This window comes from Gymnodraco acuticeps, unplaced genomic scaffold (genome assembly GCF_902827175.1).
Source record: "Gymnodraco acuticeps unplaced genomic scaffold, fGymAcu1.1, whole genome shotgun sequence".
NCBI lineage: Eukaryota > Metazoa > Chordata > Actinopteri > Perciformes > Bathydraconidae > Gymnodraco > Gymnodraco acuticeps.
In genome coordinates this window covers 763,629-790,735 of record NW_022992247.1, presented here as the reverse complement: position 1 = coordinate 790,735, position 27,107 = coordinate 763,629, and the positions used below count along the sequence as shown (strand labels likewise).

Here is a 27,107-nt window from a genome sequence, read left to right as displayed (position 1 = left end):
TAATGTGAGATGGTCACGTGTATTGGTGCTGCCGGGTTAAGAAGATAGAGTTTGTGTAGGACTGTGTCTGTGTGTGTCTCTCATGTGGCCATTAGCTCAACAATAGATCACACAATTAAACTTAGTGAACAACCAAAAATTCCTGTAAGGCAAGGCAAGGCAAGGCAAAAATTCCTGTACACACATTTACAACTGTACAGTAGTCCTATGCTTCTTTAGCCCTGTAAAGTTAATGAACTAAATATATACAATGACGGGTGGATGGTTATTCCATTAAAGCAAATCATACTTAGCTGATAGTTTGTTACCTTAGCTGGGGAACCTGTCCGGTGTAGAACAGCTGTGCCTCTGTTGCTGCAGCGTGTTGTCAGTTGAATGGTCAGTAAGCTGTGTTGTTATCCTGCAGAATACAATTAGTTTTGTTAGCATTGCCAACTGTGGCTCAGTGCTGGTTGACTTAAATACTTTGAATATGCTTGCATTTGTGCTGTCAAAGATGGGTCCAGTTCAATGCACATATTGGCACTGGAGACCCGTGGTGTGGAAGTTCGAGCAAGGACGCAAGAGAAAGATAGCATCATGATGTTTACTGCTCTACATTTCCATTAAGCCGGATATGAGCGGTCAAGCTCACGAGGGGGTTTAAAACTGATGGACGGGAAACGTTGGGTTGGAAAACAAACAAAGTTTATTGGAAGCACTGAGGGAGTTAACACAAAAAGGGGGTTAACATAAATGTAGGCTCCGGTTCTGCCCCTCTATTCACAGAGGTGGCTGGGGGGTTCACGGTCCTCCTCCCAGGACCCAGTCTACTGCAAGAGACCAGAATCGGGTTACCAGCATGCTTTGTACTGCGAGCTTAATTACCTGATTCTGATCAGCTGTCTGGTCTTCGGCCGAGCTACTCCCATCACTCCCATCACTCCCATCACTCCAGCAGCCGGCGCTCTAATCACACCCCGCTGCCACATACCCCACCGCCCGACTCAGGCCGGGGTCCCGCCGGCCAAGAACTGACTCCTCCGCCGAGCAAGAGAGGAAATCAGTCACGACCATCCGGTTACCCGGCCTGTGGACCACCTTGAAGTTAAACGGCTGTGACACCAGATACCAACGAGTGATGCGGGCGTTGGCATCCTTCATGCGGTGGAGCCACTGGAGCGGGGCATGGTCCGACCAGAGGGTGAAAGGGCGCCCCAGGAGGTAGTACCGCAGGGCGCCGACCGCCCACCACATGGCGAGGCACTCCTGCTCCACCGTACTGTAGTTCACCTCCCTCTGGGCGAACTTACGGCTAATGTAGAGTACGGGGCGGTCGACCCTCTCTACCTGCTGGGACAAAACGGCCCCCACCCCACTGTTTGAGGCGTCAGTCTGCAACACAAAAGGGAGAGAGAAGTTAGGAGTGTATAAGAGCGGCTTTCTTAACCCTCTCGAACGCCAGCTGACACCGCTCCGTCCACTGGACCGGATCTGAAGCACCCTTTCGGGTCAGGTCGGTCAGGGGACTGGTCAGCTCAGAAAAGGCCGGGGTGAACCGCCTGTAGTAGCCGGCCAGCCCCATGAACCTCCTGACCTCTTTTTTTGTCCTGGCCACCGGACAGGCGGAAATAGCGGCTGTTTTTTCTATTTGTGGCCGCACCTGGCCGCCGCCCAAGTGGTACCCCAGATACCGTACCTCCCTCCGCCCAACCGCATACTTATTCGGATTGCCGTGAGCCCCGCCTGCCTCAGGGACTCGAGCACTGCCTCCACCTGCTGCATATGCTGCTCCCACGTCTCACTGTGAATGATGACATCATCCAAGTAAGCAGCAGCATATGCAGAGTGGGGACGCAGGACCCGGTCCATGAGCCGCCCTTAACTAGGTCCAAGACGCCATGGGGCTTCCTGCCAAATAATAGCTCAAAGGGAGAGAATCCCGTGGAGGACTGGGGCACCTCCCGCACTGCAAACAACAGAGGGTCTAGCCAATTATCCCAATTACGGCTATCTTCGTGAACTAACTTACAAACCATGTTCTTTAGTGTTTTGTTAAAGCGCTCCACCAGGCCGTCGGTCTGAGGATGGTGAACACTAGTCCGGATTGAGTGGACGTCCAACAATCCATACAGCTCGTGTAGTGTGCGTGACATCAGGCACGTGCACACATACCTCATTCACACCAACGCAACTCCGGTTCAAGCTCCGTGCTAGAGCTTTTCAGGTTCAGAACCAGTTCTTCGGTTTAGCTCTGGCTCTCTTCACACCGCCCATAGTCCGACTGGTAATGCGTTGTTGCGTCATCGTTTGCGTCATGACGTAACCGTTTGCATGCCTGCTTCATAAAGCCAAACCGTGTGGATGAAATCAGTTGCATTCATTTCTTATGGCTCTATCTGCAGCTTTTCCGGAGTCATTTCTGTGGTTTAGTTATATTCTTATGAAAAAGTGTACTCGTGTCAATAAAGGTTTTTTTAAAACACAACTGCTTCTGAGGTCGGTCTTATTTCTTAAGGTGGACTGAACCATGAGTGTGGAGTAACGTTGTATCTTTCATTTAAATGAACTGTAACCTTCACCCAGGTATGTAACAGCTGTTCTCAAATGAACACGTGAAGTAAAGTTTAATATTTATAGTTTTATAGATGTATAATGAGTTATAATGAGAGGTGATCAACGTGAATGCTCAGGTTCCACCTTAACACGCAGACACGTTGCTTCACCATGAGCAGAAACCTTTATACAGTCTATGGCAGAAACACTGAAACTCTTGTTAAGTTTCTCCATCGTTGGGTACAAACCATAGACTGTATATATAAATGGACGTAGGGTCCGTGACGTCACCCATAGGATTCTGCAGAGTTGCCGTGAAGCCCTTAGTAGGCGGAGTCGGCCACTAACGGCTCGACAGTGACGCCAGAGTTCAACTCCCGCCTTCTCCAGCCTGCTCCAAATAAGGGCAAAGAGGCGGAGCCGAGGCGGGACCTGCTGCCACCGAGCTGGAAGTTCCAGAGCTAGCTGAAGCTACCAAGCTAAGCTAACATGCTCCCCATCTGCACGCTGCCGTCGCATTTTACGTTTCTAAGGTAAGCGGACATGAAACTATTCAGCAAAACTATAAATAATAATCTAAGTTATTGAGCTTTTAGCATAATACTTCAGAATCTTAAAACCCCTTAACGTTTGTATGCAATTGTGCTAAATTCAACACTGGAATCAAGCAAATATTAATATGTTTGCATGACATTAGTTATTTATATTTTGATATCACTTAACTATACGTTTAATACATTTAAGTCAAGCTAAGGTACATGTGATGGTAGCTAGTTAGCGCTCTTACCTGTGAGGCCTCCTCCAAACAGCATAATAACCAGACTGTATCATTAAAACTAAGTACCAGTTATAGATCCTTGACTTTAGACAAACAATTCAAAAGACAAAATATATTTAAAGACCAATCTTTATTTGAATGTGCCTCTTAACCTGAGATATTAGTTATACAGTAATAGTATTGACAATCTAAAAAAACTGAGCAACTCAACAGTCAACTTTATGTTTCTTATTGTCTAAAGCATTTATTATTTTCATTTTCCCAATCTCATATTCAGTGTGGACGGATTGAGACAGCATGGTGTCCAGAGAGCTGCAGAGACTTCCGGGAGAAACCTCAGTGTGATGGATGTCCTGTCTGTTGGTTTGGAGAGGACTGAGGGTCTTTCCTCTGCGAGGAGGACCAGGCCTGATGGAGGAGCCCATGCTGGGCAAAGCTGATACCAACTGCACAGGCCTAGTCGGTCACTTTATTTGACTAAATGTGTTTAATACATTTAATAGGTTTACACCTTCTGTCCATATGTGCTTTTTATTTAAAACATGTGATTAACTTTTGGTTCACATTTCAATAAATTGTATTTGTATTTGCACTCCTTTCCTCCATTATTCTTACTGAAAATGTTAGATTACACATTCACATCTGACTGAAGATTGGCCCCATTTATTTGTGACATTGCAAAACAAGGTACATGTTGTGAAGCTCATAAAGTGAGGCAAATAGAAATAATCAGCTGATGGAGTGTAGATGTGGAAATAGCTGCATTCGATCAGCTGACTGTTTTTACAATAAAAGTAGTTTCTTAGTGAATGTCCTGTACTGGTCTTAAAATCTCATAACATCAGCTTTTAATGTTCCTCTTGGATGTTCTTCTTGACCCTCAGAGAAGCAGAAAATGTCGTGTCTTTCAGGCATGTCCTTTCCTAACAAAAATGACAGGAAACATAAAACATATTATTGCAGAACAAGTGTGTTATTTATGAAAGCGGTGTGTTTGTGTGTTTAGGGACTGTAGATATAATTATTTTGTAATTGTAATGTTTGTTTTTTTTTCAACAATGAGCTACAAAGACAATCAGATTATGAATGAACAGTATGAAGTTCATCAACATTGAAATATATGTTATTATCAAAATAATATTTAACTGTTATCAAAACGTAGTGCAACTGTAGAAGCTTGCTCTGTTGTCTCACTGAAAGAATCACTTTTACCACGTTTTTTACAGACAATATTGAGAGATAAATAGTAGCAGTTCTCACTATGTGTTAAATAGTTTTGCCTTCAATACATTAAATTAGAAAGCTGACAAAGTCATATTGCTTGTTAACATCTAAATGTAACTTTTTGCATGGAAAAAACCCTCAACTTAACTGATGTGTAGGTGATCTAGTATTTAGTATTGTTTAATGGAATACATATCAGTGTATTAAAGTCAATACTTCATTCATTTAAACCAATATCTTTCTTGATTCTTTGTACAGTATGAAAAAAGAGTCTTTGTACCTGTGCTGAAGTTCACTGCTGTGAGGAGTCCAGTTCTGTCTCTCACTCTCTGGTCCAGCCTGTCTGCATCACCTGGACACCTTAAACAAACAGATATATATATATATATATATATATATGTAAAGTACCATGTGTACAAACAATATAACTGATTCTCTTCTGTTGAACATGTTGGAATGTGTATTGTCCGAGTCAGGGGCCTTTTTATTTTACTGTAACTTTGGAAGTTGTGTTACCAATGCTTACTGTTTATTTGATACCCATTTGGTAATACAATTAATAAAAACAACAAGGTTTGGGTTCGTTCTTCAGATGACTGTGACGTTAACGTGTAAGCTCAATAATGAACTCCAGCTCAACCAACCATATTGTAATATCTAAGTAATCATCTTGAAATATGACATTAATAATTGTAATATACACACATATTATTGTGAGGTTGATTTCACATACACTACTTAACCTTAGATGCATACAGTTCTACCTACATAATAAAATATCTCTAAGTTACAAGGATGTAACCTTATTTTATCAACCTCAAACAGAAGCCGTTTGTTCAATAGTATTATCCCACTTAACACTTGTCTATTTCGTTGTAACCTTTATATATACAGTCTATGATTTTAACTTGGAGGCTACGATTACAATCGTTAGCACCGATGTAGCTACCACTAGCTTACATGCTAACCCAAGCCTTACCATTCATTACGTAGCTGATTAAAATCATTAACACATAAATAAAGCACTAGAATTTCACTTACCGCATTCATGCACCGTCTGTTTTAACCGCAGAGCGAGTCACAATAGTCCGATATATAAGCATGAAGAACAAACAACCACGGCCGGCTACAAGTTGTGTTTCCTGGATGAGCTGAGCAGGCAGAGTCCCTGTAGCTAGCTTCACGGAGCAGCTAGCAAGAGAGACAAGAAGCTAACAGCGGCAGGCACTTGACAGAGCCGTCACTCAATGTGACCACGCCCTAATTTATGCACAAACTTTAAGACCTAATATAAATAAAAGGGTCGCGTTAGAAAACAATTCACTCACAGATCCATAATCATGAAGGTGGAATCTAACTATATCGATAATAAAATGTATGGAGCCAGGGGTAGAAACATGTTTTTTTCTGCTGTAAAGTTGGGCATTTTAACATGGGGGTCTATGGAAATTGCTCCTTTCTGCAGCCATCGCCTATCGGCCAATATATGTACTGCAGTGTGTGGCACTTCCGTATTGGCTTCCCGGCTCTACCCCACAGTTTGCCGCTTGGTACAAACTGGATAAAACGCGGGTTTTTTGTTGTTGTTCAGGAGTTGATCTGTCTCTGCCCCTGCCCCCACCTCGACGTAAGCGTGACGTATGTGGTGCTTTTGCTCTGGCCGGACAATTTTTTGGTGCTTGAAACGAACCGGATTCCGGAGCTAAGAGGCTGCTCCGCTGCGGTGTGAAGAGGAAAACCCGGTGCTTTTCAAGCTCCAGCTCCGAACCGGCCCTGAAACACCGTTGGTGTGAATGAGGTAACATAGACATCAAAGTGGGCTTGAGCCCCTGCCCTTTTTCTTCCTCCAGAGAAAGTGCCCTTTTTTCCCCCTTTTTTTAATTTGTTATAGATGAATATATATCTACTGCTGTTTGCGCACAGTTTCCCTTTCCAAAAATATATTGATTGAATACAACATTTAAATATCAGGTTGGGAGATTAGACTGTGAAGTTCTGTAGCTCTCCCTCCCTCCACGTCTCTTGCACAGCGGTGCGGACATCGGCAGTCCCTTCAGACAGACAGGTAGCAGCACCTCCCACTTTACAGTCCCATGTTATGCCGGCTTTTCTTTGCTTATTTTGAAGGTGAGTGGAGATGAACAAATGAGTAAACTGCCAGTGCCTCGAGTTTACAGCTAATTAGCTAAAAGACAATAACAAATATAGTTAACTAAGGTAGGCTACTAGCTAATGGATAAGTTAGCTCACGTTTTAGCTAAGGCAATTTATCATGGGCTAATGTACTGTACGGGGAGACACTTAAAGTGAATACAGTCAAATTTGTATCTAATAACGTCATCACAATCGCTACATTGATATGCAAATTAGGCGTTAACTAGGCCTAATTAAAATGCGCGTGACTTACTGACCAATAAATTGGTCAGTAAGTCAGAGATGTGCAACTATATTTAACTTTTTGTTTTAAAACATTTTTTTATAAATGATTATGGGAAGTGCCCTTTTTCTCACTTGAGCACCCGCCCCCAAAATGTCTGTGCACGTCCCTGCGTGACCTAAATTATGTGCCCTGGTCCATCAGGATCTCTTTCGGGATCCCGACTCGGGAGATTATATGAAACAGTGCCTGCTCAACGCTCTTAGCAGAGATATTATGCAGCGGCACTGCCTCTGGATATCGTGTTGCATAATCCACTAGGACTAGTACAAAGCAATATCCCTGTGCACTCTACGTTAAGCAGCTTAATTAGTAAAATGTACAATCTGGGTGCAGCATATCACTTTATAATGCAAGAACAGTGGTTAAAATGTCGGGGAAAGTGTCTTAAATAGGGACAGAGTGTACCCAGAGAACCAGGGCGTATTATATCACTTTATAAGGCAGCAAAGGTGTTCCAAATGTCAGTTAAAGTGGTTTAAATGGTGGGATAGAACCAGGGTGCAGAATCTGAGCCTGTATGTATAGTTTCCTCCTCAGTCCCTCTGCTTCCTAGGTTTTAGCGCCTTTTTCAGCCTGTAGTGCAGGGTCTTCACCTCATCATTGAGGGCATCCCTCTGAGCCCTCAATGCAATTATTTCCAGCCTGACCTGCCTGCAGTCCTCGTTGTCACACTCGGTCTGTGGGGAGAAGGGTGGAGGGTGCCCCAAGAATTCCTCTATGTTTTCATCGTCTACATCCAATGACGTAACCATTCCAGTTTTGGGGTTACTCATACGGAGGTCCCGAAGCATCAACTTTTGTGTGGAAAACATCCTACCTGCCAGGACCGTGCAATGTTTTCCCAACAACAAACCCTGGATGACCCCTGAGATAAAGGCTTTCCTGAAGGACAAAAAGAGGGCCTTTAGACCAGGCAACAGAGAGGAGCTGAGGGTGGAGGATCAGAAAGGGGAAGAACAGCTACAGGAAGAGGATAGAGGAACAGCTGCAGCAGAGGAACGTCAGCGGAGCCTGGAGAGTCCTGAAGACCATCTCTGGCTACAAAGAGCCAGACTCCCAGGGGGGACCAACAGTGGGTAAACGACTTGAACATTTTCTTTAAGAGATTTCACCAGTCAGGGGCTCCTTCCCTGGCCTATTACCCCCTGCTTGCACCCCCCATTGTCCCCACTCCAACCCCCCCTCATGCTGACGGCACCTTGTCCCTCACAACCAACCAGGTGAGGAGAAAGCTGCAGAAGTATAAGAGCGAGGAAGGCGGCGGGTCCAGATGGCATCAGCTCGAGGCTCCTCAAATCCTGCGCGGACCAGCTGTGTGGGATTGTGGAGTTGCTGTTCAAACTGAGCCTGAAGCAAGGGAGGGTACCTCAACTGTGGAAGACGTGTTTGATACCTGTGCCAAAGACCCCTCACCAAGGACTTCAACAGCTACCGGCCGGTGGGGCTGACATCATAGCTGGTTAAGACCCTGGAACACCTCCGGCCCCTTGTGGGACCATCGATGGACCCGCTGCAGTTCGCCTACCAGCCTGCCATCGGGGTGGATGATGCTGTCATCTTCCTGCTGCAGAGGTCCCTCTCCCACCTGGAGAAGGCTGGGGGCACTGTGAGGATCATGTTCTTTGATTTCTCCAGTGCCCTCAACACCATCCAGCCCCCGCTCCTGGGAGACAAGCTGCTGCTCTCGGGGGTGGATCACCACCTCCACCTTTTATTATTTCACCTGGCTGCTATATCGCTAAACTGTAACTGTTACTGTGTATCTTGTTTAATTTGTAGTTTTTATTTTTAAGATGTTTTCTTATGCATGCATATTAAGCTGTCTTTGCTCTTTGTAACAATTGTACAGTTCCCCTCTGTGGGACAAATAAAGGTATTCTGATTGTCATAGAGATATCCATTCTGAGGGTGGGCCTAATGACCCAGTGAGGTCATAGGTCACAGGCTAACCAATGGACACTGTTAATTGATGTCCACAGCTGGGGATAAGACAACTTCTGCTGTAGGTGTTGACACAGGAAGGGGCTTTGGATTTCCAAATGAAAAGAGGATCATGTGAATGAAGATCCATGGCTCAGTGTCCATATTGTGGAGCCCCAACATCAAGCTATCAAGGATTATTAGAGAGGCTAAAGTCAGAAGAGGAGGTATGACAGTGATGTTTGTGATCATGTGATCTTGGGTTTCCTTTTATTGTTTATTATACAAATGATAATTCCTTATATAGAAATTTACACAAACAGTTGGAGGAAATCCGTGATACAGATTATTTGCTTAATGCTGAGCTATTCAGATGATCCAAAATGAATATTATGAATACAATTCAAATTCTGCTCCCAGAATAATTTATCCTAATCCTGCTCAGATACTGTATGCACACTTTAATGCAGAGAACTATTTATTTATTGGAAACAGTTGTGTTGGGTAAGAGATGATCAATGATCCTTCAATCTGTGCTCTACACTGCACTGTTGTATAAGTCTATGTAGGACAATATAAATATTGAATCAAATGAATGTAAAACTGACTCAGTATGAAAAGCTCTCAACCACAATCAGAGACAACAGAGGTTGATGTTGACATCATGTGTATCCAATAATATCCTGACAGCTGACTACCCCAAGGGTAGCAGACCCTGGGATTCCTTGTGAAATACTGATACAAGGTGATGGGAAGTATTTCTGAGTTGAACAGGGTAACACGTCTTTGTAATTGAATATCCTCTTGACCCGTTGGTTGTGTTCTAGGTGAGTTTCCAGAGCTGCAGGGGAAGCTGCGCTCAGTGCTGAGGCTGGAGGTGGAGGCGGTGCGTTTCCTGAAGGAGGAGCCTCATAAGATGGAGTCCATGCTGAAGAGGGTCAGGGCCCTGACGGAGGCCCTCAGCTGTCTCCGCAGGTGCCCATTACCTCCACCAGGCTTCTATGTTCAGCACGAAAAATATTCTGATGCATTCTCACATCTCTTTCCCTCCAGGTGTGTGTCAGAGTCAACCCCACCAGCCACAGCAGCTCAGGTGGAGACTCTGAACGTCCCGGGAACAGACCAGGGACCCGTGAAGACGCAGAGCCCCCAGAGCTCCCCCAAACCCCAGCCCCGATCCTCCGTCAGACCTGCTCCACTCACCCCCTCCCTCCCTGGGGGTCCCGCTGAAGCCTCCCCCGTCATGGCCCGCAGAATGAACGCTTCCACCTCAGTGAATCAGCCCCCCCACCACCAGCCCAGCCTCCCACTGACTCCCACCCATGGGAGAGACTCCCCCTCTATAGCCAAGGTGCTGCACAGATGAATGTTTATGAGTTATAATCTGAGCCTGTGTGTGTATTATATAATAAACAGGTTGTTTGTTTGTTGTGAAGGTGAGTCCTCGCAGCAGAGAGAGCAGCCCCGCCCTGCAGAGGATGCCCCTGCAGCCCCCAACACAGGGGGGCCACACTGACCAGGCAAGCATGATGCACACACACACACATACTGAGGTGTGTGTGCTGGTTTTATTGAATGTATATATTTTAAACTCTTTTTTTAACAATCACAATTAATAATAGGAACCTTTTATTTATAGCATTTAAACACAGTTACAGAATGTTTAGCAATACACATTGCTATCAAAATGATTGAAGTCACTGTTATTTTGTATATATTGATTGTTGCGTTTTTATTTAGATCTTAATGTGTGCACATGTAAAAATGTGTCTTTGACTGTGTGTATATATATACACATACATATTTGCACACATATTTTAATATTTTATTTGTTTTTATATTCTGGATTGTGGGAAACAGTATTTCGATCTCTGTCTGTACACACAAACTGGAAGATTGACAATAAAATTGACTTTGACTTTGAATACTGACATGAAACTGACATTAGCAGCTGGACACACACACAGAAACAGTTTGATCAATAACCTCATCATAACTCTCTATTGTTTACATATCATTTTAAACAATAAAGGGATTTGCTGAGGTATACGTGGAGGAACATTGAGGTTACTGCTGAAAGGCTCTCTGTTCACTCTGCTGTCGGACCCTGAGAGTCTGCAATACAGTCATATTTAGATGGTTAGTTAAAACTATTAAACATGTTTACATTATAGACAGTACAGGCATTACATATTACTAATGGGATACCGAGGTCACAGTCAATTTGCTCTTTATGTTGATTTAATAACTTACAGGTCAAAAGAGGTCTGTATGTGAAAACAGGCTTAATGGAACACTTTAAGAGATCCAATTCAACAGACGCTGTTTTAATGTGAAGCAGGAACCATCTACATGTTTGCACATAATAATAATAATAATAGGTTCCTCGCACTTCGTGCTAGGACGCCGTTGGGTCGTAGCGCTCCGTGCTTGGGCCCTAATAATTTATTACATTTATTTCACGCTTTTCCAAGTGCTCAAAGCGCTTTACATTACATAGTACACATATCAGACATGTAAAACATCAATACTGTGGACAATACCCACAGGAGCAAATTAGGGTGAAGTGTCTTGCCCAAGGACACAACGGCGTGCTGACTGCAGTGGTGGTGGAGGCAGGATTTGAACTGGTGTTCCCCAGCTCCCCTGATCTGAGGATCAACGCACTAGCCCATAATAATGATTGTGATGCTGAAGCAACAACACTATTATTCCTGACTTTTCTACCAAAATTAAGCCAACTTCCAAACTAGAAATGTTAAATCACTGCCTCTTGAAGGTATGACAGTACTGATCATCTTTAGCTGATTCAGACATATTCATGGTTTAAAAACCTCACCTCTCAATACCATGTGTGCCCTGTATGTGTCAGACTGCAGAGAGACGGACTCTAGAGGGCAGTCTGAGTGTACAGATTCTCCCGCCCGCCACCAACACACACTGTAACCAGGACCTCCAGGAAGCACAGGCCAGCCTGATGCAGTCTGTCCCTGCGCCATACTCCACAGAGGGATGCTCTGCTTCAGGACAGAGAGATTCCACAGCCTCAGCGGAGCAGCAGGAAGTGATACCTCCCCAGCTGAGGGAGTGTGTGGGCTCCACCCAGTTAGATGCCCGAGACTCAGGTATGATACTAGTTTGAAGAAAGAAAATAAAACACAGCCATTATTCACTAAAGATGTCCAGAACAAGGAAGTATCCCTTTGGTCCACCAGCCTTCAATTGATATGAAGTGAGAGTTCTGATCCAACTTTCAGGCAACAGCAGCACCTTGGTAATCAGAGAAGTGTTGCTGTGATTGAGGCAAACAGGAGAGCTGACTTTGTGGAGACATTAGTTGTCTACTGTTTATCAGTTTGTAAATGTCATGGATGTATGAGGAGAACTGGATCCAGCGATGGAGGCGGGCTCTCATTAATTCCTAAAGAAGTTGCTCAGTGGAGCATGAAGCCAAAATGGCCTGACTCTGGAGAATAGAAGCACCCAGGTCATCCGGGGATCTGGGCCTGTAGAGATGTGCACTAGTGTTCTCCTTATGCGCGATGGAGAGGGGAAATTAAAACTTTTATGACCTAATTATTCAAATAAGGGCTGTTCAACTGTCCGTAATTGAGTGATTACATCTAAATTGTCTGGCGGACACTTTCAATGTTTCAACTGCTACATCTCAAATCCTAATCGTAAATGTACATTGCGTGCAGTGTGACTTACCGGCGGAAATACCGGCTACTTTCAACCGGCCTGTTCAACTCGGCAACCGGACTACACATCGTTGATCTTGATGGGTCCAATTATTTTTCTCATCCTAAAGGGAAGTTCCTGGCTTTTTTAATTGTGCACTGATCTGTATCTGACTGTTTCACGATCCCTACTGATCCAGTTTTTTTACTTTTAAACCAGCGATGCATCGGGTCGGACTTCCTGTTTACATGTGACGTCACAACACGCATCGTCCCCAGCTGATCGGGTGGTTGAAAATTCCCGGAACGGATTTATATGGGATTGACCCTGATTTCGTTCTGTACTAAAGAGTCTGCTGTTTTGATCGGGTTCTCCACGTTTCGCGGGATTGTAATTATGACACTGCTTTTGGCTGTCCTATCCCTTTTAATTTGGAGCAGCACTGGGGGAAGTCCCCACGGGACCGAAATATCCCGTCCATCTCTCCCAACCCCGGTTTTACCAGGCCGGGGAACGTGCTCTTCTTGCAGTCCGCTGGGCACGATGTGTAGCCCCCCCCCCCCCCCCCCCCCCCCCCCTCTGATCCTCTCTCCCGCATCTGTCAAGTGCAGATCTGTGGACTTGGCCCGGCTGATTAGCCTTATGGCTCTACAACACAACTTTATTATTTCTTCAAGCCATGTTCATGATTTTGTGTTTAAACACTAAGAGAGAGCCGTCAAAAAGTCCACCTAGGCATGTCCAGTGGCGACTGGTCATTAGGGGCAGATGGGGCACAGCCCCACCTAGTGTCAGCAGAAAATATCATGTTTAATCATCTGATTCGTCTGTACATTGCTGTTTTAGTCTGTGTTCTTCTAATTAGTGTCTACAGTGTGTGCCTATTGAGCTGTTTAGAGCCATGTAGGACAAATCCCGATCCTGCCCCTCCCTCTCACTGTCTAAGTGAACGGTGACTGTAAAAACTACACTGCGCATGCTCAGAGTATTTTCCTATTTAATGTGTGTGGCAAAAAAATAATGACCATAGGGCCATAGAGCTGCCATCCCCACCATACGTCATCTCACATCATTCAGAGCTGATTGGCTGTAAGTACGTGTGCCGTGAAAAGTGTGGTGTGTGAAGAGGAGGAGAGAGACGCGTCCTAAAACCAGGAAGTAAGCTGCGCATGGCTTCCCTCCACAAAAAGCAATGAGATTTCTCCATAGGATTTTAGAAAATAGCTCCAAATAAGATCTGTGGGAAACAAACCTGTTAGATAAATGCACGTTTTGTTCAGCCGGATAATATCCACATGTCTACCCTACTTTTATAATTTTCTAATCATAAATCTATTGATTAGATTTATGATAGACTTTTGAAACTACAAAAAAGTAATGGAGATTTTTGTCTATATATAAGGCTATTCTTGGTGCTCTTCCCCCTTATCTAAGGATGTACATAAACAGAAAATGCACTGGATCTTATCGGCTTCGCTCCGAGAACTTTTTCCTTTTAACTGTACCAAAGGTCCGTACTGATCTGGGGAAAGGGGCATTCAGTTACGCTGCCCCGCAAGCTTGGAACCTGCTTCAAACTGAGCTGAAACTCAGAGAGCTGGTCTCATTAGAAACACTCAAAGCAACTTTAACTGACCTTGAAGCAGGCCGCTGTGTCTGTCAATGCTTTGTCTAAACTTGGTGTATGACTGTGTTGTGATTGTGTGTTTTTTAATTGTCTGTAACTGTAAAGCTGTCTGAAACTGTGCCGTTACCATTCTTGGGCCAGGACTCTCTTGAAAAAGAGATTTTAATCTCAATGAGACCTATCCTGGTTAAATAAAAAAATAAAATGGGAAGATGATTTTGCTAAAAGAATTATATATATATTCGCTGATTTACAGACATCTCTTTCCCAATGTTAGTCAATGGGAAACTGTCTGTTGAATTCTAAGTGATTAAATGATTTCTCTCTGATTTGATGTGTTCAGCTCCATCAGCCTCGCAGCTTGTTGCAGTCGCTATGAAGCCTCCACCCTCAGCCCCCCCCTCAGCCTCTCCCAAAACAGAGCACAGCGGCCGGCCACAGGTGGAGAAACCACGCCGCACCAGTGTGGACAAGGCCATGAAGCAGAGTCCAGACAGGGGGGGGAAGTCTCCCCCTCCTCCCCCAACACGGAGGTTAGTTCATCCCTGAGGATCAGCTGCAGACCCAGCTATCTGAAGTCTACTAATGATAGATCACCTCTGTGATCTGTCATTATTATTGTTATTAACTGGATCCTCCTCCCCAGGTTCCACGCTGTCAGCTCAGGACTCACCACCGGAAGCTCAGGAGAAGTGATATTCACCACGAGGAAGGATCCGGGGGGAGCCAAGGGTGTGTGTGTGTGTGTGTGTGTGTGTGTGTGTGTGTGTGTGTGTGTGTGTGTGTGTGTGTGTGTGTGTGTGTGTGTGTGTGTGTGTGTGTGTGTGTGTGTGTGTGTGTGTGTGTGTGTGTGTGTGTGTGTGTGTGTGTGTGTGTGTGTGTGTGTGTGTGTGTGTGTGTGTGTGTGTGTGTGTGTGTGTGTGTGTGTGTGTGTGTGTGTGTGTGTGTGTGTGTGTGTGTGTGTGTGTGTGTGTGTGTGTGTGTGTGTGTGCGTGCGTGTGCGTGTGTGCACATCTAAGCTTATTCGCAAATAGAAAAGTCAGTTTCGCGATTCAAAACGTGCAAACATGAGTTTCATTTAAATTACAAATATTTTACTGTGTCATTTTCAAACTGTTTAAAATGGGCAAACACTACATTTAATATACAATAAACAATGTGTATAAGAACGTTTCAGATGTTTAAAAAAATCACAATTTCTTTATTTGGCAGGACAAGGAATTGTCATACATATGTATATATCATGCAGAGTGTTAAACATTCTGATGACAAAGATGGTGAAGTTCCTCTGGTACAATGCGTATTTATAATAATAATAATACATGTTATTTTTATAGCGCTTTTCCTGGTGCTCAAAGCACTTTACAAGCAAGTAAAGAAGAACAATAACAACAAAAGTAGAAAGTGCTAAGCTAGGTGGAATAAGGGTGAGGGGTTAGTTGATTAGGAGTTGAAGTCAAGAGTGAAAAGGTGAGTTTTGAGAGATTTTTTAAGGAAAGTGAGAGTGCTGGCAAATCGGATGTGACTGGGGAGGGAGTCCAGAGTGAGGAGGAGGCTGCTGCGAAGGCCCTGTCCCCCCCAGGTCCGGAGCTTTGTCCTGATAGGCTGTAGTAAGACAAGGCAAGTTTATTTATATAGCACCTTTCCCCAGATCAGTACGGACCTTTGGTACAGTTAAAAGGAAAAAGTTCTCGGAGCGAAGCCGATAAGATCCAGTGCATTTTCTGTTTATGTACATCCTTAGATAAGGGGGAAGAGCACCAAGAAAAGCCTTATATATAAGGATGTGCCAATGTTTCAGTCTACGCGTGGTCAGGGAAGACCATCCAACACCAGTGTATAGATTGCAGTGGTGCATCAAGGTTTTGAGGTTTGTGATGAATCTCAGTGCACCGTGGTGGACGGTGTCCAGCGAGTGAAGGCACTGAGAAGATGCATTCATATAAACCACATCTCCATAATCCAGACAGAAAGGTTGCAGACACTAGTCTCTTTTTGGCCTCATAGGAAAAACAAGACTTGTTTCTAAAGAAAAAACCTAAATGTATTGTTAATTTTCCACAATGTGTGGTTTAAAAGAAAGCGAATTGTCAATTATAATTCCAAGATACTTATACTGCAACACAGATTCAATCTCCGACCCCTGCAAGGTGGCGATAGGAGGGAGGTTCAAGACCTTGGGTTTTGCTTTCGAGAACATCATTAGCTTTGTCTTGGCGGCATTTAAAACAAGTTTCAATTCACTCATACAATACAAGGCAATTCAAAGTGCTTTACAAAAAATTAAAGACATTAAGAAAATGGCATTTAAAATCAGTCATTAAAAAGCAAAGATAATAAAATAAACATTACAAGAAAAAACAAATGAATAAAAGTTACAGTGCAGTTTAAGATATGAATATATCAATTGTTTGTTTGTAGCCTTTATTTAACCAGGTGAAAGCCCCTTGAGATCAAAAGATCTCTTTTTCAAGGGTGACCTGCAGGACATTAGTTACACATGTAACATAAAAACAACAGAACAACAATAAGGATGACATACAACATAATGTACAGGGTACAGTTTACAAACTCTATTCACAGTGACAGGTACCATGAGTATCAAACAGCATGTCACCCAGCTGAGTTTTAAAATGATGCAGGGGAACCAAAGTGCTCAGTTTTAAACATGTTTGCAGACTGTTCCAATTTAGTGGAGCTGCACAACTAAAAGCTTTCTTCCCTAAGACAGTCCTAGCACTTGGCACATTTAATAAAACAACATCATGAGATCTCAGGCAATATGTACTTTCAATTCGTGGAGAGATCAGAGAGCAGATATAAAAAGGTAGTTTACCCAACATGGCTTTATAGATGAACATGTACCAATGACTGAGCCTCCGTACAGTTAGTGAAGGCAGACCTGCCTTGGCATACAGGGTACAGTGATGAGTAAGTGCTTTACAGTTAGTAACAAATCTCAGGGCACTGTGATAGGCGGCATCTAACTTTTCCAGGCAATGGGCAGGTGCATTCATATAGATCAAATCACCATAGTCCAGCACAGGTAAAAAGGTCACAGAGCCTTTTCCTGGCTTCAAAAGAGAAACAGGACTTGTTTCTGAAAAAGAAACCTAGTCTAACCCTCAGCTTTTTAAGCAGGTTATTGACATGAAGTTTAAAAGTAAGACAATCATCAAGCCAGATACCTAGGTATTTATAACTGGTAACCACTTCAAGTACTTGTCCTTGCATAGTAACAATATCCAAAACAGGCTCTGGTGTCTTTTTAGCTTTTGAAAATAGCATTACCTTGGTTTTATCAACATTTAAAAGAAGCTTTAGTTCAGAGAGCTGAGTCTGAATAATGTTAAAAACAGCCTGTAATTTAACACCAGCCTCCTTAATGGAGGGACCTGCACAGTACATCACGGTATCATCCGCATACAAATGTAAAGTAGCTTCATCCACATTTTCACCTAAACTGTTGATATATATGGAGAATAAAAGTGGACCTAAAACAGAACCTTGAGGAACACCATTAGCAATGTTTAACCACTCAGAAGACAGTCCATCAAAGTGAACACATTGGGACCTTTCAGAGAGGTAGTTCACAAACCTGGATATGCCGATACTGAGTAGCCTCTGCTTTAAGATGCGATGATCGACGGTATCAAACGCTTTGGAAAGGTCAATAAATAGAGCTGCACAACTCTGCTTATTGTCTAAAATACTCGTAATGTCATTCACCACTTTCATTGTGGCAGTGATGGTGCTATGTTGTTTTCTGAAGCCTGACTGATGTTTAGACAGGATATCATTTTTACATAAAAACTCCTTTACCTGTTCACTCACTAGGCGTTCGAGCACCTTCGCCAGAACTGACAATTTAGAGATTGGCCTATAGTTATTTAAAATAGTTGCCTCCCCTCCTTTTAGTAAAGGCAAGACATAAGCTGACTTCCATACTTTTGGAATTGCATTTGTGTTGAGGGAGAGGTTAAAAAGAGTAGTAAGAGGAAGAGCAATAAAATCTGCAGCTATCTTTAAAAAGAAAGGTTCTACGTTGTCCGGGCCAGCCGGTTTCTTAGGATCTAGCTTAGATAAGGCTTCATGAACAACATTGACAGTAAAAGGAGTACAACTGAAAGAGTTTTCCAGACCACATTGTTCAGAGTCACGGATTGGGGTGTTCACAGAAGCAGAGTTAGTCACAGAATCAAACATAGAACCGCATGACACAAAATGCTCATTAAAGCAATTTAACATAGTGGCCCTGTCCGATATAGTGCCAGATGCTGTGGTAAGGCACGGAGGTAGCTCATTACGGATCTCACCGGTGGATATCGATTTTATTGCTTTCCAAAATTTCCTAGGATTATTTAGGTTTTCTGTGGTAACTGACAAATAGTACTTCGACTTTGCACTTTTGACATTTGAAGTGAAGCTATTCCTTAGCTGCCTTTTTGTCTCTCTTAATGATAATGCGAGGTTTAACCTTTTGGACCTTAGTGTCCCTAATTGTGGCTACAACACAGTGATCGCTCAGATCATTTGCAAATACTCCCACAGATGAATATTTATGGGGAACATTAGTTAAAATGAGATCAATTAGGGAGGATTTATTAGGGGACTTAATGTTGGGGCGAGTAGGACTGTCAACAATCTGAGTAACATTCAAAGAGATACAAAGGTTTTTAAAATCCTCTGACACTGCAGTTAACCAGTCCCAGTTAAAATCTCCAAGTAGCACTATTTCCTTGTAGTCTAGTTGTGATAAAAGATTTGCTAGTGAAAACAAGGAGTCTTTGACAGCTGAGGGGGGTCTGTAACAACTCACTACCATGACCTGTTGACCCTTTGCCACTTCTATATTTATGGCTACAAATTCAAATTGCTTACTGATCGATTTGGAAACTAATGTGGTTACACTGAACTTATTCTTAACATAAATGGCAACGCCACCACCTTTATTAGGCCGGTCGGTACGATACACATTAAAACCATTTAAGGCAATGTCAGAGGCCGAAATAGATTTGTTTAGCCATGTTTCTGATAAGACAATGACGTCAGAGTCAGTCGAGCTCGCCCAGATACGGACAAAATCTAGTTTACCTAACAGACTGCGCACATTCAAGTGGATGAAACCCAACCCAGACCTAGCTTTAAAATCAGCAGGAGTAGCGATCTCACTACTACTACTGGGCGGACCAGGGTTAGGTTGTACATTTCCTGACAGTAATAACAACAACAAAAACAGGCATCTTTTCCTCTTAAACGACACAAATACATTGTCATCTAATTTAGAAACACCGGAAAAGTCTGCGAGAGTGTGATTAGAGCTTAAGAAGCAGTCCTGAAGAACCATCATCGCAGGAAAATAAAAAAGACAAACATATTTTGTCGAGCAGATTGACTGTGACAAGGCAACCGGTAATTGTTTGAACAACACATCCGAACCTTTGCAGGGGATGCCCACTGCGGGTGGCAGAACAGACCTGAATCCAGTAGTCTTCTCAGAATGACTAGAGATCTTCTCATAGTCCAAAACAGTTAACAGGCACAGCAGAATCCCGATATGGGCCATTTTCCCAGACCAGCACACAGTATCCGCGATGTTCCTGGAGCAAAATCAGCACAGCAGCAAAGGACAGGCGAAAACAGCAGCGTGGAAGCGCTCCGGTCCCTCCGTGGTATCCCCGGGGTGAAAGCCGGCCTCTGCAACAGCAGAACCAGGACAGGTGGAAAGCAGGCCCCAGCGGTGCTAAAATCCTCCTCCGCACAGCAGCACACGCCCGGTGGAAGCAGGCCAAGCCCGAAGCGTGGATCCACTCCGTCTCTCCGCGACGACTCCGGGGTAAAAACCTCTCCAGTACAGCCGTATTCTACAGGTGGGAGCAGGCCTCCGTAGATCGCAGATCGCAGGCGAATTAAAAGCAGCGACAAAAAGAAAAGTCTTCAGCCTGGATTTAAAAGTAGTCAGAGTTGCAGCGGACCTGCAGGTTTCTGGGAGTTTGTTCCAGATATTTGGAGCATAATAACTGAACGCTGCTTTACCATGTTTAGTTCTGACTCTGGGGACAGAAAGCTGACCAGTCCCTGAAGACCTGAGAGATCTGGATGGTTCATAATTTAGCAGGAGGTCAGAAATGTATTTTGGGCCTAAACCATTCAGTGCTTTATAAACCAGCAGCAGTATTTTGAAATATATTCTTTGACACACAGGAAGCCAGTGTAAAGACTTCAGAACAGAAGTGATGTGATCCACTTTCTTAGTGTTAGTGAGGACTCGAGCAGCGGCGTTCTGAATCAGCTGCAGCTTTCTAATAGATTTTTTAGTGAGACCTGTGAAGACACCATTGCAGTAGTCCAGTCTACTGAAGATAAAAGCATGGACAAGTTTTTCCAAATCCTGCTGTGACATTAGTCTTTTAATCCTAGATATGTTCTTTAAGTGATGATTTAGTAACTGTTTTAATGTGACTGTTGAAACTCAGGTCAGAGTCCATGACTACACCTAGATTTCTGGCTTTATCTGTTGTTTTGAACATTGCAGGCTGAAGCTCAGCGCTAACTTGTATACGTTCTGCCTTGGCTCCAAAAACCATTACCTCAGTTTTATCTTTATTTAATTGGAGAAAGTTCTGACACATCCAGTCATGATTTGTTCAATGCACTTACTCAGTGTTTGAATTGGAAAATAGTCTCCTGGTGAAATGGTTATGTACATTTGTGTGTCATCCGCATAGATATGCTAACTTATTTTGTTGTTTATCATTATCTGAGCCAGTCAGAATCAATATAGAATTGTTTTATTTTAAAGTAAATTCAGATTGAACATAGTAAAAAAATGTAAATTATAGTGTCCGTCCAAAAAAAAAACATTACTTAAAGTGAAAACTACCCTGGCTTGAATGATGGGATAGTAGACTAAAAGCTTTAGGAATCCAAACTATAACATATAATAAGTACCCTGTATCAAGATTCATGCAAAACAAGTGACGTTTTACCTTTTTTTTAAAAAAAAAATTAGAAAAAAAACCCACTTCTGGGGTCATTTGGGTGCATTTTCCATATCTCTGGCCCCCCTCAGTCGATTTTGATGATTGACAGCTCTTTTGAACCGTTAGAGCCAATTGAATTGAGGGGAAGTTCCTAAAATCCATCTAAACATTACCCATTGGTGAATAGAGTGATGCGTAGCCAGAATGCCCAAAACCGGAAGCTGTCATACACTCTCGTAGCAGCTAATAAGAAATCTCCGTTATTGACATAAATATGAAGATGGATTATCAGTAATCATTTCAGACACATTGGATTAACCTATGGATTAACCTTCAGCAGCGTTTTTATCGTTGTAATGCCATTGAACACAATTTTTGATCAGAAACAGCAAAAGGTCAATGTCCCGTTTTTGCTACCTAAAGCTACGTTGTGTGATGTCTGGTTTTGCTTCCCATGCCGCGAGTTCTGGTCGCTCAGTGATAATACTTATATTTCTGGAATCTGTGGCATCTCAGCTTGATAATCGATATATTGTTGTGTAGATCCGATAAATAAACCGTGAGTTCTATGCTAAGTGCGCTCAGGGCTAATTCAGAGCCTTTGTTATTACCCTTGTGTTTCTTTTAGCTATAAATGGTTAATATTGTCTGATAGCTGAGTTTCTTCCCGTTAAGTGGATATGACACATTCATAGTTTATTAAATGTTAACAAGACCTCAGACCAGGCTTGGATTTTCGTCATTGTAGGGGCAAGGCCATTTGGCCTTTGGTGTCACACATTTTTTCAGGGCGCAAAGGCCACATGCCAGGGCACAAAGACCATTGAGGGAAACATTTGGATTTGACAAATACATAACTTCACACTCTGATAAGAAAAACACACGAATGACAAGGAAAACAAATCGCTTTTTGAATATCAATAATGTCAAACATTATATCATCAAAAGGCCTATGCCTCCTTAGTATTACCGTATATAAAATGAAATACTCTACTTTTAATAATTAGTGTTTGGTATTTTTTCCATCAACTACTGACAAATCCAAAATAAAATCTAAAAAGCTATTAATGTGTAACAAATATATTCCATTTCAGAGCAGAAGAAACAGCCTTCAAGGGACAAACTCTGCACATACATCATTCAGCAGTGTACAGTGAAGCTCCAACATTCAACTGTATGAACAAGCAATACTTTGAAATGCAAACGTGTGTGTGTGTGTGTGTTGTGTGTGTGTGTGTGTGTGTGTGTGTGTGTGTGTGTGTGTGTGTGTGTGTGTGTGTGTGTGTGTGTGTGTGTGTGTGTGTGTGTGTGTGTGTGTGTGTGTGTGTGTGTGTGTGTGTGTGTGTGTGTGTGTGTGTGTGTGTGTGTGTGTGTGTGTGTGTGTGTGTGTCTCTTTATTCAACTCCTCACAGGTCACAGCTCCTCATATCTGTTCAGAAACTAGACAAAAGTTAAACATGTACAAACCTCAGACTGTCTGTGTCATGACGAATACAGTCGCTGCTTTAATTCTGTCTTTAGGACGTTGTTGTGAGTTTGGACGGAGCAGAAACAGGTTAGTTTAGCCTGATCTGATCGAATGGAGATCGCTCCATTCAGAGAACATGCATTTTAAAAGTTGTTCGCCTGCCGTCTTGTCTGCACACTTGTCATAAGCACACTTTTCGGCATCATTTTGAAACGTGTATTACAATTAAATCACGGTAAAATAGGTTAATTTTGCCGTAGTTGGTTTCCACCACAGTATTTATATGGGTATAAGCCCCGCCCCCTCTCCAGCACGTCCTGTTTGAATGACAGGAGTAAACACAGCTGACAGCCGCGGTGAAACTCCAGCGGTTAGAGCAATGAGAATATTCGCATCGCGTCCGTTGTGAACGCAGCATAATGCAGTTTAGAAACCACTGTTCTGACGCTTTTAAAGCAACTTCGAGATTTTAACAGTATCAGGCGCACACAGGCCATGGTGGCCGTAGGACGTACAATTATTTTCGGGGCTTCACGGCCAGACCGAGGGGCAATGACGGCATGGCCGTCATGGCCGCCAGTGAAAATCCTACCCTGCCTCAGACGCTGTTTCTCTTTAAGTGGTTAAAGAGAAGAGGCCCCAAGATGGAGCCTTGAGGAACCCCACATGTCATACTTGTCAACTCAGATGTCTATTTACCTGTAGAAACAAAGTTTGTTCTTTAAGTAGGACTCAAACCAATTTAGAACTGTTGCTGAAAGTCCCACCCAGTTTTCTAGTCGGTCTAGTAATATGTTGTGGTCAACAGTGTCAAACGCAGCACTGAGATCTAATAATACTAACACTGAAGTTCTGCCACTGTCTGTTTAGGTGGATTTAATTGAAGACCTTTACAAAAGCAGTCTCAGTGCTGTGGATTGTACGAAAGCCTGACTGGAACACATCAAAACAGCTATTTAAATGCAAGAAGTTACTCAACTGTTGAAAAAACACTTTTTCAATGATTTTACCTAGAAATGGGAGGTTTGATATGGGCCTGTAATTGTTCATTACTGAAGCATCTAGATTATTCTTTTTTAAGAGCGGTTTAATGACTGCAGTTTGCAGGGCCTGTGGAAAAACACCTGAGTGAAGAGACTTGTTTACAATATGAAGTAGATCTGAGTCCATGCAATGAAAAACATCTTTGAAAAATCCTGTTGGAATAATATCAAGGCAGCAGGAGGAGGATTCCAGAAGTTGTATAATGTCCTCTAGGTTTTTATCATTAATCTGATGGAATTGTGTCATGGTGTTTGAATTGATATTAGGTGGACACAGGGACAACGCATTTGCTGTACCTGATGCAGAGGCACTGACTTGCTGGTGAAGTGTGACATCTGTTACAGGTATCCGTGACATTAGGGTATATTTTGGAGAGTATAGAGTTGGTGTAATAGATACGGTGGACAACTTTAAGTTGTATAAGATTGAGCCTGGAACAGGGCGTACTATTGTTCACTCTCGCTAATGCGCCATCCCAGACCTCATCATCTATTGCTTGGACTAGTTCATCTTCCCAATCTTGTTTGATTTTACCAAGAGATGTTTCTGTGGGACGGGAGATGGAATTGTAAATTCTTGAAACCAGACCTTTTTCAGTTGTTGGAGTGTCCAGAATTGAGTCAATTGTTGTTGATGTTGATGTAAAGGTCCCTTACTCTGATAAGGCCTAATCTCTGCCACAGAAGGCCCCATCAGTGTAAGGGGGAGAAAGAGATGGTTGTTGCGAATGGGACTATGAATAGAGGATCCATGATGTCCATGAGCACTTCTAAATTGGGACCATATTCTCAGGGTGGAAACAACTATCGGGTTATTCGAATATTGAGCTAGCCGGCTGGGTAATGCAGATGTAAGCAAAGCCAAAAGTGAGGTAGTAGGACAGGATTTGGCTTCAAGCTCACACCAACTCTATGTTGGTTCCTTAATTCATAGAATTATTTTGTGGATATTGGCTGCCAATAGTAGTGTCTTATGTTTAGAAGCGCCAATCCTCCTGTATATTTGATTTGATATGATTTGATATACTTTATTAATCCCCGTGGGGAAATTGTTCTCTGCATTTGACCCATCCTAGTGTTAGGAGCAGTGGGCTGCCATTTTGAACAGCGCCCGGGGACAGATCTGTGCCTTTGTAAAAAGTTCTCTCCTAATTCTAGTAGTCTTCCCTTGCCATAAAAAAGAGGAGGTGTGTCTATTTTACAATAGGGTATTTGGGTAGGAAGACATTTTTAGATTTTTTTTAATCAATTTAGCCACAGTATAATCTCCAATGTCTGCCCCACTATTCACACATAGCCTTAAAGAAGTTGAAGTAAGATTGTAGCCTCTGGAAACGTAATAAATATATGCAAACACACACCACCTAATACTGAAAGCGACCCCTGTGTGGCTTTTAATAATCAGACAGAAGAATAACAGAGCAGTGGATTCACTCTGTGTGTGACTTGAATCTGTTTAAGGATGACAGTGAGAAAAAGCCTCCTGTGGTTCTTCAGCCCAAACCCTGGAGACAGCCCCCAGAGGTGAAACCCAAACCCACCATCACCATTCCTAAAGCCCCGACACACAGGGAGGAAGAGGAGGAAGACGAAAAGTTAATGAAAGAGCTGCAGGTATGTGGTTTCCTAAAACTCAATTTCAGGAACATGTTAGAGCAGCTGGAAAACATATTTAGCACCCATTACATTCTCTGATCCCCTCTGACTCTGTATCGCGCTAATGTACTAGCACTTAGAATGGATTGGCTTAGTAGAAGTTAAGGTATTAGCGCGTAGAAGGGAATGGCTTTGTTGAAGCTAATGTACTAGCACTTTGAATGGTTTGGCAGAGTTCTCGGGCGGACGGCCCGGGGGCAAGGTAGAGTTCATGGTGGAGTTCTCGGGCGGACAGCCCGGGGGCAAGGCAGAGTTCGAAAAGTCAGGAGGCCGGGCTCGAGGGCGAAGACCACAGCTGGAGAACTCAGGAGGCAAGAAGGTGGCGACGGGATAGCTCTGGAGGAGCGACGTACGCCGCAATGGGACCCCTCCAGTGTCAGCTGGATCGCCGGAGCACTGGGATCGAAAGCAGGAGCTGGTGGGACAGGCGTAGACGGAACTCTGGACGGAACAACTGGCTGGTGTCAGTGGGACCCCGGACGGAGCAAAAGCTGGTGTCGACGGGACCTCCAACATGACAGGACATGGTGTTGGCAGGAAATCCGGCGGAGCAGGTGTCGGCGGAACCCCCAACAGGACAGGATATAGTGTTGGCAGGAAACCCGGCGGAGCAGGTGTCGGCGGGACCCCCAACAGGACAGGACATGGTGTTGGCAGGAAACCCGGCGGAGCACGTGTCAGCGGGACCCCCAACGGCACAGGACATAGGGTTGGCAGGACCCCCAGCAGAAGAGTAGTCGGCGGGACCCCCAACGGGACAGGACATGGAGTTGGCAGAACCTCAGACGAAACAGGTGTCGGCCGGACCCCCAACGGCACAGGACATAGGGTTGGCAGGACCCCCGGCAGAAGAGTAGTCGGCGGGACCTCCAACGGCACAGGACATAGGGATGGCAGGACCCCCGGCAGAAGAGTAGTCGGCGGGACCCCCAACGGGACAGGACATGGAGTTGGCAGAACCTCCGACGAAACAGGTGTCGGCCGGACCCCCAACGGCACAGGACATAGGGTTGGCAGGACCCCTGGCAGAAGAGTAGTCGGCGGGACCTCCAACGGCACAGGACATAGGGTTGGCAGGACCCCGGGCAGAAGAGTAGTCGGCGGGACCTCCAACGGGACAGGACATTGGGTAGGGACTTGAGAGGGGACTCGAGAGGTGACTTGAACCATGGCTGCTGGGCACGGAACACGGAACCGGAACACAGAACCATGGCTGTGTGGGATGGTACTGGAGCACGGTACCATGACTGTGTGGGCCGGCACTGGAGCACGGAACCATGGCTGTGTGGACCGGTACTGGAGTACGAGTACGCTGGCTTCCTGACCTTGCGTTTTTTAGAGATCTTTTGGAGACTCCGTGGACCTCCAAACGCCAGGCGGGATCCAAAAAAAGGGTCAGAAAATGGAGACTGGAAAGGAACAGAGGGCCGAGAGGAACAAGATGGCAGCCTGAGCTGAGAGCTCCGCACAACCTCAGTGATTAATTTGAGTTTTTTACCTCCACTCTATTATTGACTATAGTTAAGAGTTGACATCTAAGGAAAGACTCCTGCTACAAAAGGAAAGAAAAAGAAGGAAGGATGCCAATAAAAAACCCACGAGGCAACCAAGGCCTACCAGAACCGGAGGATGAGTCTCAAGAGGATGATAGAAATCCTTCGTTTGCTGAGATAATGTCCGAGTTAAAATCTCAACGTTCTGAGATAATTACTCGTCTCGATGGAATTAATAATCGTTTGGAGATTGTGACTT

At 43.9% G+C, this 27,107-nt stretch overlaps 1 protein-coding gene across 3 annotated transcripts in view; it reads left to right on the top strand.

Annotated features, from left to right (window-relative positions):
- Nucleotides 1-27,107, top strand: part of si:ch211-207d6.2 (sickle tail protein) — a 179,196-nt gene that overhangs the window by 137,167 nt on the left and 14,922 nt on the right. For all 3 annotated transcript variants that reach the window (XM_034206392.1, XM_034206390.1, XM_034206389.1), the window contains exons 13-19: nucleotides 9,725-9,872; nucleotides 9,951-10,248; nucleotides 10,334-10,417; nucleotides 11,770-12,022; nucleotides 14,549-14,738; nucleotides 14,852-14,937; nucleotides 25,162-25,313. In XM_034206392.1, coding sequence (XP_034062283.1) covers nucleotides 9,725-9,872; nucleotides 9,951-10,248; nucleotides 10,334-10,417; nucleotides 11,770-12,022; nucleotides 14,549-14,738; nucleotides 14,852-14,937; nucleotides 25,162-25,313 — 1,211 coding nt within the window. The remainder of the gene's footprint in view (nucleotides 1-9,724; nucleotides 9,873-9,950; nucleotides 10,249-10,333; nucleotides 10,418-11,769; nucleotides 12,023-14,548; nucleotides 14,739-14,851; nucleotides 14,938-25,161; nucleotides 25,314-27,107) is intronic.